Raw genomic sequence first — 10,921 nt, forward strand, 5'->3', positions numbered from 1 at the left:
TCAACAGTAAGAATGGTCTCTCGTTCTTAGCACTTACCAGGATTCACAGCCAAGGAAACAAAAGCTTTCTCTGAGGGCATTTGTGGGTCTGATCTACTAAGACTGGTAACAACCAGATGAGAGACCTTTCTGCTAAGCCATTGCGCCAAATATGAGATCCATTACTAGTTTTATTTTGAAAAGGAAAGCAGTTTTGTTCAGCTTGTAATTAAAAATACAATTTAGATTGCTTAGGCTTATGATGAGAGCATTTAATTTGTACTTGCCATTCACATTGTCTATGGGTTTGATTGCGAGAGTATTTGAAATCTTAGGATTGAGTGTATTTTCGATTCTAATTTAGAAAATTACTTCCGACATATTGCATTTCTAAATAAAAGTAAAGGCTCCTGCTTAACCTAGTAATGTTTATTTTGTTTATCAAAGGAAAATTAATGAATTACAAGTTAATGATCAAGTGGATACAGAGGAGAGCTACAGAAATGATTGGAGGACTGGAGCACTTCTGCTATGAGTAAAGGCTCAGAGCTGGGGTTGTTCAGCTGCAGAACAGAAGGCTCCATGGAGACCTTATAGCACCTAAAGAGATACTACATGAGAGCTGGAAAAGGACTTTTTACCAGGGCATGTAGTGGCAGGACAAGGGGGAATGGCTTGAAGCTGAAAGTAGGTTTAGAATAGATAATGGGAAGAAATTCTTTACTATGGTGACAACAAGGCACTGGAACAGGTTGCCCAGAAGAGCTGTGAATGCCCCACCCCTGGAGGTGTTCAATACTGGTCTGGATGTGGCTCTGTGCAACCTGATCCAGTGGAAGAAATCTCTGTCCATAGCAGGGGGTTTGGGTTTAAGGTCCTTTAAACCCAAATCATTCTGCGATTCTATAAAAGAAAAAACAGAAGACTGACAGCTTATTGAAAAAAAAAAATGGGGATTGTCTAATAACTAATTACTAGCTAATTGTTTTTGAAATGTGGAATATCAATATTAAAAAGCAAGTCTTTCATAAGTATTTATAATAATTTAGGATTAGTATGTATTTGCTTTTTTTTTTTTAAGAGAACTTTAATTTTCTTTTTCAAGTTGAACACGTATGACACTCTTAGTTAATTTATTGCAGATATGTATGTAAAAAAACAGAGATTTAGGTGCATATTAAGGAAAACAAAGAAACAAAGACTTTCTTGGAGAAAAAGATGTTTTCTGAATTATGTAGAAGCATATATCAGAAGATTTATTTGACAATATACTTTACCTCTGTATTGGTTGATTTTCTAATGCTGGACTCGAATTTATCCAGATTTATGAACCAGGAAAATCAATTGCATTGACGTTTTGTGTAGATTTAAAAAATAATTTATCCTTCTGAAATAGCCATGTTATATTGGTATGTACTCATCTGGTAGCTAGTTCAGTCTTTGTCAGTGCAAGCATTCTTGAAATTTAATTCTTGCCTTTCAGGTTTAACTAAACCCCCTAAATGCAAAGCACAGGATTCATGAGATTGACAATAAAAAGTTCATCTTTGTCACACTTGCTACTCATGTATTTCTTAGTGTGCCTACTGAGACAATCTAGGGAGTTTCTTAGAGGAAAAAACCCCATAGATTCTCTTAATCTAAATGTATACCTATAGTGTAAATCATATGCTATACAGATCCCTGTGTGATCTGTGTGATCTGTGTGAGCCCAGAGCTAACATTGAAGTCATATAGACTGGAGGAATTTTTCTGCTTGTTGTCTAAAGTCAGGCAAAATACGTTTATAGGAAATAACCAGAGGCAGTCTGGAGATGTCTACAATAGTAATACACTCAGAATTAGAAAACTTTAAAAAAACCCCAAACACCTAAACCCCTCCTAATTAAGAAACATATTAATTTCTCATTGTGTTAGGATTCTTAATTTTGTGTCTCTTCTATTGACTACACATCATCCAGAACAGACTGGAGATTACATTCACCCCCAACTGATTAACCCAGTAGATTTTGTATTTGTATCATGCATGAGCTGGACAGGTAGGTATGGAAGGTATGACAATCCTTGGAAACCATGCTGTAGTATTCAGCTGTCTGCAAATTTCTCAGGGGGAGTTCTCCACATCATGAAGGAACAAAAAACATTGAAGCTGAGATCTGTTGAGATGCATCTCTAAGAGAGCAGTGCTGCTCTTGAGGTACCTGGGTTTGATACTGACATTGGTAGTCAAGCAGAAGGCTTGCTTGGTGTGAGGCAATTTGAACAAGTAAGGAGGATAAATTGGTCCCTTAGGTAATATAGAATCCAAGTAGTGCTCATTTCAGTGAAAGGAGCCAGGAAAAAGGACAAAGGATATTTGTTGAGACAGAAAAACAGATGCAATTATCTATTTTTTACATAACTGTCATGTCAGATTTATAATTTTATACATTCCCTTTGACAAGAAGCTGCAATGACTAGCCACATTATTTTCTTACAGTGCTCAGAAGTAAACTGCCAGTTTCAGGACATATCTCCTTGTCACAACTGCCTGGAAAAGAAACACATTACCAACTACAGTACAAACGCATACTACCATAAGATTTTAAATTTTTATGTGCATAAGGTGCAATCCAATTTCTTTTCACAACATAATGGCCATAGATTTAAACCTTTTGGCAGTTATAAGATGGATTTTTTTGTTCTGTATAGTCCACAAGATCTCTCTTACAGAGAAATAATAATAAAAAAAGGGTTTAAAGATCTCAAGAGAGGTCTGAGAACCTTTTTTTTTCCTATAAAATTCAAAGTTTTCAACAAATAAATGTTTGTATATTGCCTGACCAAACTGGTAAAAAATAAATTGCTTTATTTGTTTTGTGATTTCTCTAGTGAAGAGCTGAAGTGTCTGTTTTGCTGGCGAATTGCACCAGTTGTGACCCAGTTGATTGTATGCACTCTGTACCTCCTCAGGTGGCCTCGCTCTATTGATTTGGTGTTTGAGAAGTCCAGACGCTAATGCTCCTAATGATCAGCCATTCTTTTTGACTTTTAGTAACAAGTATTCTCATGCAGTTAATATCAAACAGAACTTTGTGCTCTACATCTGTTATTTCAAAATTCCCATTTTTAAACTCCCCTAGTCTCAAGTAAGTTGTACATTGTCTTCCTTTTTTACTGCCTACAATCTTTTCACCTACTTCCAGGGCCCCATGATGTAAAATGTCATTTTGCCGATCTTCAGTTCCAGTGACAACTTTAATTTTACTGATTTTAATGGGCTTTTCAAATACAATCCCATAGAAGTCTCCAGTAGAAGGAGCTTTGCCCCAGAAGTACTCATCAATGCTGCTGTAAGCCTTGCTTGCCTCATAGTTTTCAAATACATTCATATTGGTGTGCAAGTTTGCAGGTGGGTTGTCAGGGATATCAAAGGATTCCTCTTCAAAATCATCATCCTTTAACTTATTTTCCGCTCCTTTGTAAGATGAGTAGTATCCCATGTGCTGGAAGAGAGATGGCTTAAAACGTATCACTTCCTTTTGAGCTAACAGCCCACGAAAGTGGATGAGCAACCAGTCGCAAGGCATTTCTTGGTAAAACATCAATAGAAAATGGGCCAGGCGTGGTAGGTCATGGGAATGGTAAAGCTTTCCAATGTACCCCAGCTTGGAGAATTCCAGTGTCACCCAGTAGGATCCTTCTCGTGAGGTAATTACTTTCTTAACAGCAGTCAAAAAATTCTTTGAGCAGCGAACATCATCTTCCAGCATCACATAATAGTCAGAAAGGTTGGCACAAAAGTTTAGAAGGAAAGCATAATCTACATTTTGTTTTGATCGAAACTTCACACGGTCCTCAGGGTCATTGTAATTTCTCTTAAGGCCATCCAGTACAGGATAGTAATCCTCAGGGACGTGAATAACTATTAATCTGCCTGCAATTATGTGATGTGCAAATTTCTGTGAAATATCTTGGACCATCCCTTCACACCAGGCTGAGTCAAAATCTGCTAGCTGTACTACCACTGCAATTTCTTTGAGTTCATCATAGCTTGATTGCTCAAATATGGACTTGATGGTCTCGAGCAAGTAGTTTCCCTTTTTCCGTTTTACAGAGGATAGTCCAATTGTAAGATACCCTGTACAAAAGACAATTCAAACAAAAACTTGAGTATCTGATATTGGAAGCAATTTTATCACAAACATTTTCTCCAGAGCTGTGTTTATATTAAATAAACCTAATGAATGGTGAAGACTGAGAAATTTAGTATGTGAGTTTATGAAGTTGAAAGTGACAAAGGCCCTTTATTGTCTTTTCATTAAGAGGTATGATATTGCAAGCAAATAGACATGTGGAGACTATTGTGTTAAACATTCACTGGTTTACTGCCAGGAGAAGCACGCTGGGGACAAATGCCAAAGCAGTGTGTACGTTTATGCCTCGTAGACAAAACCACATATACAATGATAAGACTGCAAGTCTGCCAAAAGAAAGGGGATTATGAGGAGATTATTCACACCATATTTTGAAAGCAAGGAACTACCAAATGCAGCATTTCTATCATTTTAAGCCCTTTAAAAGTCTAGTTACATCTATGCATAACTTTAAAGTTTTATGAATTTTGCATGGATAATGATTTCTCAGTGTGTTCATTTTTAGGTGAATTTGTCTAGTTTTTCCTTGCCAGTAATTTTTCTTCTAACCCTCTTTCAGGACTCATCAAGCATTTTACAGGGAACACCCTGCAATTTAGACATTATTTTAAAGTAGAAGAGAGCTTCTCCCCTTGCTTGCACAAATAATTTTTAATGCTGTTAAATTCTTTCTAGATAGAGATATATCTTATAAAACAAGAAATTTCATTTCTGCAGTTTTTTTTAGTCACTGCCATTGCATTTTTACCAGCATTCTAAATCAGGATTTTTTTTTTCAGATATTTGCAAATATATCTCTATTTTTGGTAACTTCTGATGTAAAAAATGTTAAGACTTTGTAATTGTCAGGGTGTACCTAAGTTGAACCTACCCCAACTTTCTTAAAATGTAGTCATTTGTAAAAGACTGTTCTGATAGTGATTCAGGGTTTCCATTGAGGCTTAAGTCTGCTCAAAATGAAGTGGTACAGTGAAGCACAACCCCCAGAAGTCCTTTACACTGCATACAGAGCCCCAAATGTTTCAAATCTAATTTGAACAGACTTTCTAGCTTTCTGAGACTCACGTATTATTTTATTTTACCTCCTGGGCTTGGGTTTCAGAGCTTTGTTTATGTATGTGAAATGGTTGATTTGGAACCCAAAGGACACCTGCCTAAAGTTTAGGTATGGCCATATTTCACTTTTAGAGGAAAGTCTTGAACCATGCATGAATTAAGAATAATTAAATAGTCCATCTGCAAATGGCAGTGAGAAGAATCCTCCTTTACTGTCCCAATAATAGCACAATTCAGCTCCCTTCTCAGCACAGCTAAAGGAGCAAGGAGTTCCACTTGCAGCTGCTGGGCCAGCAGGATAGCAGACCTGAGGGGTGCATCTATGTGATGCCAAGCATACTTAAGATTGGATTTACCCCTTATACAGAGATTGACAGTATGGTCTCAGAGGGTGGTTGCAGAACACTACCAGCATGTGCCTTGCTTCTGCTTTCTAAATCATCTTCCTCTTGCCTGGGAGGAGATCCATGGAATTATGCTCCCACAGACACCCAGGGACTGCCTGCAGGACATCTACAAGTCAGGCAGTTGGTCAGAAGGTAATCAGGCTGTAGAGAAATTAATGCTAGGTCTGGACTAGAGGCCACTCAGGAATGGCCACTAACGCTCTTGGGGCTGTCACTACTTAACTCAGCCCCTCTTGCACAGAAATAACACAGGGACTACATGGATTTCACGCCTTTTAAAATTACCTCATTTTGCAATATTCTAATTGCAGTTACTTACTTTTCCTTGGCAAAGGTGTGCCAGCTAGGTAGCGATAGGAAATGTTTATAGATCCTGAGAAATTAGACAAATCTTTAAAACTGTGAACATAACGCTCTGGGTTGAGCTGGTGCGTGGCTGTTTCTCTGATTAACTGCTTGTCTCCTTCCTATTAGAAGGAAAACAAAAATAACAGAAAAGGGAGAGAGAGAGAGAAACACATTTGTGAATGCCAGTTCGAGAGGAAACATGGACAGGCAGGTTTCCAAGAATAACATTTTTCAGTTTCAGCTATCATGAAATCATGTAGATGTCACCTCATTTAAAACAAAAACAAGCAAACAAAACCTCCCCAAACCAACAAGCATTACTGAATATCATACATTTTGGCTACAGAAAATCTACCATAAACCTTCAGATTACAGTAAAAGGAAAAGAAAAAAAATTACTTTGCATAAAACTCTGGAAAAGTAGTAAATATTAAATTATTGGCCAAAAAATGCGCTGGTATTCAAAAGAGGGATAAGAAAATATCACTCAGCAACAGATAAGATAATTTTCACAGATGTAGAAACACAGAAGACTTTAAAAAAATGTTTCTAGTGATTAAAAAAATCTACCAAAACTGCTGCAAAGGAAAAACAAAGCTAGATCCTGGCACCTGGCTCATTTTGATATTTTTCCAAGAAGCTTTGACTCAGGTTTGCGATACGAAGAAATGTATGTGATCATGCAGACAGTAAAAGTTTCTCTGAATTTGGAGAACACTGTTTGATGGCATAGTCAAAAGGTACATTTATCACCACACCTCCTCTTCCTTCCTCCTTTTTCACTCTTCTTCCAAGAGGCTTCCCTAGTCATAGTAAAGGCACAGAATGGAAAGAGTGGCTTCATCAGCCACAGAAAGAGTAAACAGGGCTCATATTTAATGGCATAAATATTAAAAAAAATGTGTCAAAGCTATATTTTATAGCACAAATAAATCTTTCTGTAAACTGATCTTACATTCATTTACAGTTCATTGTTTTTCTTGCATAGAAGTAGTAAAAAATCCACTTCTGAGCTTAGTAAAGATCTTTGGCAGACACCCAGGAGCATCTACCTGCACTGTTATGCTCTCTTGATTTTAGTGTCTCTTGAGTAATTTCTCTCAAGTGCTTATGTGCCACTTTGCATTTGCTCATAAATTATGAGAGGAAGTTTGATGATCAGGTTCAAGATTAAAATGTAACCTAATGATCTAGAAAGAAAATACACCAAAACTTCAAGAGTTTTTCCATGAAAAATATTAGGTGAAAAACAAAAAAGGCTGGTCCAAAAACTTTCTTTTTTCAAAACCCTTTCTTTAATATCTGAGAAGCAAACAAAACATTGTGTCATGGGTTCCAGAATGGAGCACCAAAATTCCTTGTTTCATAAGGTCTTGGAATGGAAACATATTCTGCTGAGGTTTTCCTACATAAAATATTTAGAAATAGACAATGTCAGAAGAAAATGTTTTGATTTTAACAAGCAAAACATCTAAACTGACCACAAAAATTTTCCTTTTTTCCCCCCTCTTTAATAAATGCCTTTTGTGGCTAACATTTCTTTTTAATAGCTGCTCTTTCATTCTTTTGTTGAATGATGGGCAAAACTGAAATCTGGACTTTTTCAAAAGATTAAAATCTGTTTCTTCTATCTCTGGCTAAGTAGAGGTCAGTGAAGCTGAGGAGTTTGATTAACTCTCCTTGGTTTTCTTCTCTAGCTTTTTCTAGAATTGTTTTGGCTTTCATCTGTTAACTAACCTCTAACTTACATTCCAGTGTTTGCTGGGAGTTTCATGTGGCTGCCATAGGATTAAGTGCCACAGTTCTCCACCCTTTATGAAGATATCCTGCTCTGCTAAGGATGCTGTGTTAATTACAATAGTGTAATTTTTTGCATAGTGCCCAAAAGAGTGATTAGTATTCACAGAAGAGTGCAGAACACATGCTTCACTTACAATCTACTTACTACTCTGAATAGGTAGAAGACCCCCTTGTGTATATTGTGATATCTGGTATATTTTAGCTTAGTATGTCTTCAAAATGCTTGATCAAATGCAGTTCATACATTGTAGATGAAGCACCTTAAACTGCTTTTCTAATACACATGTATCAGCACTGCATAACTGCATACCCTCTATCCAATATACTTCAGTTATTTTGCCACATGGGCCCTTATTTTCCATTTCTGCAGCAAATGCCCTGCAGAAAACTCTGAAGTGATTCTCTGGATATGTGAGACCCTTTGAGCAACACCACAAAGTTTCTCTTTTCTCTTCTTAAGTTTTACAGAAATGAATGTCATTTTAACACTCTAACTTTTTGAAAAAGACCACTTGTGTTACATCTGGTGCCAGGGAACACCAGCACCACAACCCCTTGCACAGCCTGCTGCCCGAGACTGGGAGGAGGAGCTCCGGGTCAGTTGTCTTCCCTCTACCAGTTACCTTGGTCCAGCAGGAGATTTGCTGCAATTCAGAGAGCCTTTGGGGCTCTGAGGACGTTCAGATTTTCATTCCCTGAGGGAAACTGGTTAGCCTGTTGTGCTCAAAACTTTTCCCAAGTATATTTCTCTTCACCACAAACAGTGAAATTGCTCATCTTTTACCTCAGCAGAGAAAACACACCAGACAGGGTGTGTTTGGAGCTGCCAGACAGGGTCAGGAAGTTTGAGAATAAAACTAAATAAATAAGTTGAAAAGTCAACATCCTAACACACTTGAAAAATACTTGATGGACCATAAAGGTATCAAGAGACCTGGAAGAACTGTCAGGAGACTTGGCAAGAGACTTGGCTAAGAGCTGCATGAATGCCAACATGCCAGAACTGTGATGAGAGAAGCAATGAAAGAGAGTGAATTTATAAAAGGCAGGGGAGGGGAGGGTGGGAAGAGAAATTAAGAATAAGATAAGGAGCCATCTGGGGAGCTGGCAAATAGGACAGGGAAAGATTTCAAAAACAAGCCAAGAGGAACACCATTAGCAGTGATAATAAAAGCACTTTCAGAAACATCTGGGGGACTTTGAAGCAATTAGTGAACAGAGGAGAAACATTAGGGAAAATGCCACTAGGAAAAAAAAAAGTGATAAGCCAGGTCAAATTTAATCATAACCAAGAAATGTTAAGTAAATAAAAAAGTGAAAAACCTTTGTGGTACAAAAAGAAATATGCCTGTAATGGAGTAACATGCTACAAGAATGGGCCATCTTTTCAATGGCTTAAAAAAGTACTAGCATAATATTAATATTGTAAATATTTACAGTACTGTTATGTAATGATAATATTTTAGATTAAAATAATTAAAACTGCATATATGGTTCTGATAAATAATGTAAGGATTTTACTGCTTGTGTATTACACTTTTTGACACACTATTATGTTTCTTTTCAGATGCAAATGGGATCTGAATTCACTGCTAAAAATGTTGGAAAATCCATACTGTTCAATTCACGATAAAGACAGCACTATCAAGTCATATCACAATATAACAAATTCTGTTTAGTCATTTTACTATTTGCAAGATTCAGTTTTCAACCACTATGTTTTTTTTTACTGGACCCAGTCCAATCTCCAAAGAACTGGAAATTCAATCCTTTAATCAAGTCTCTAGGGCTCACTTGGCATTCAGCACTGAAACACTGTCCCCGTCTCTCTGGGTGCCTCCCAGTGAACCCCGGCCAGCCCCGGGACCCCTAGGTTACACATAAACTGTAGAGTTATGCTATGTTGTCAGTAGCTTATTTGTTGAAATTCCTAACATAAATATTTCCACAACTTTTTTCAAAATCATAAACTTACATTAGATTTCTTTTGTCTAATTTTTAATGCCATAGCACTGAACCCATTAGACTAAAATCTGAGTTACAAAAAGTAGGAAAACCACAAAATAAACTCACTAAAATGAAATTATTTATGCAAGGAACCTAAAGTAGATAGAATGGGTGTAAATTTTCTTTTATAATTTTATTTCTATAATAGCATTTAATGCAGTATTCAGAGGTGAGATTTGCAGTGTATACTGAAAAACAAGCTCCCAGCTCACACAAATAGTTCAGATGTAGTTTATCCTCAACAATTTACCATTTTACTAGGGGTGTTGTACTATTTTGTTGTTCCAGGATCAATTCTTTGCAACTTACCAAAACATAACTATCCTCAATGTACAAGTTCATGAAGAGCAAACAAACAACAAGGATTCCTAAGAATGACACTGCTGATCGTTTCCGCAAGCATCTCATTTTATCAAAATATTTCAAGTTGCGTCTTGTGCAGAACTGCATACGGTAGTGTCACCTATGAATAAAACCACAGTGTTACAAGAATGGTCCACCTGATAAGCATGACAACAACTAAACTTACCTTCAGATGTATCAAATCCCTTCAAACTTACATAGAATGCATTTTCAGGCAGAATTGATTTGATTTAATCATTGTTGTCTTCAGATTTAATATACAATCTTAACCATAAACTAAGCTTCCTTTTTTTTTTTTCTTTTTTTTTGGTGTCAATAAAGAAAAAACACATACCCACTGTCATACCCATTTTAAAGTGGGTTTATGATGGATGTCACTGTGGCAGGAGTTCAGCAACTGTTTAGTTTAATATGCTTAACTGTCAGATCCCAGCTTGGTAGCTAGAGATGATGCTGTGCATTGTTCCCCCATGTACCTGTGCCTCCTCCCAACGACAGGCCAGGTCAACAGGAAAGGAGGAAATTATTGCATGACTCAGTGTTACCAATAGAAGAATTCTGTATGCCAGAGCTTCCAGGCATAAAAAGGTACCTTCCCTGAAGTGAAAAAGTACTAGCAAGACTGTATAATATCTCTTTGAGCTTTTCCATCAGAGGCCCAAGGTTAAGTGGAGGTATTATTTCCATCTTCAGAAGAAAGGTGGGTCTCCGCCTTAGACCAGACACAGCTAAACAGAGTATTGGGAAATCCTTACCAAACCAATTAGATAAACCAAATAATGGTGGCACAGAGATCATGAATCCCCTCAGTATTTCTGGTCAAGA

At 37.1% G+C, this 10,921-nt stretch overlaps 1 protein-coding gene across 1 annotated transcript; it reads right to left on the bottom strand.

The window, feature by feature from the left end:
* Window positions 1-2,942: 2,942 nt before the first annotated feature.
* Window positions 2,943-10,183, bottom strand: MGAT4C (MGAT4 family member C). Its single transcript, XM_041409855.1, has 3 exons — window positions 10,043-10,183; window positions 5,898-6,045; window positions 2,943-4,099 (listed from the first exon to the last, which is right to left on the bottom strand). Exons 1-3 carry the CDS (start codon window positions 10,181-10,183, stop codon window positions 2,943-2,945), a joined length of 1,446 nt encoding a protein of 481 aa, XP_041265789.1.
* Window positions 10,184-10,921: the final 738 nt, after the last annotated feature.

Source organism: Onychostruthus taczanowskii, unplaced genomic scaffold, assembly GCF_017590055.1.
Source record: "Onychostruthus taczanowskii isolate IOZ18803 unplaced genomic scaffold, ASM1759005v1 scaffold31, whole genome shotgun sequence".
NCBI classification, from domain to species: Eukaryota; Metazoa; Chordata; class Aves; order Passeriformes; family Passeridae; genus Onychostruthus; species Onychostruthus taczanowskii.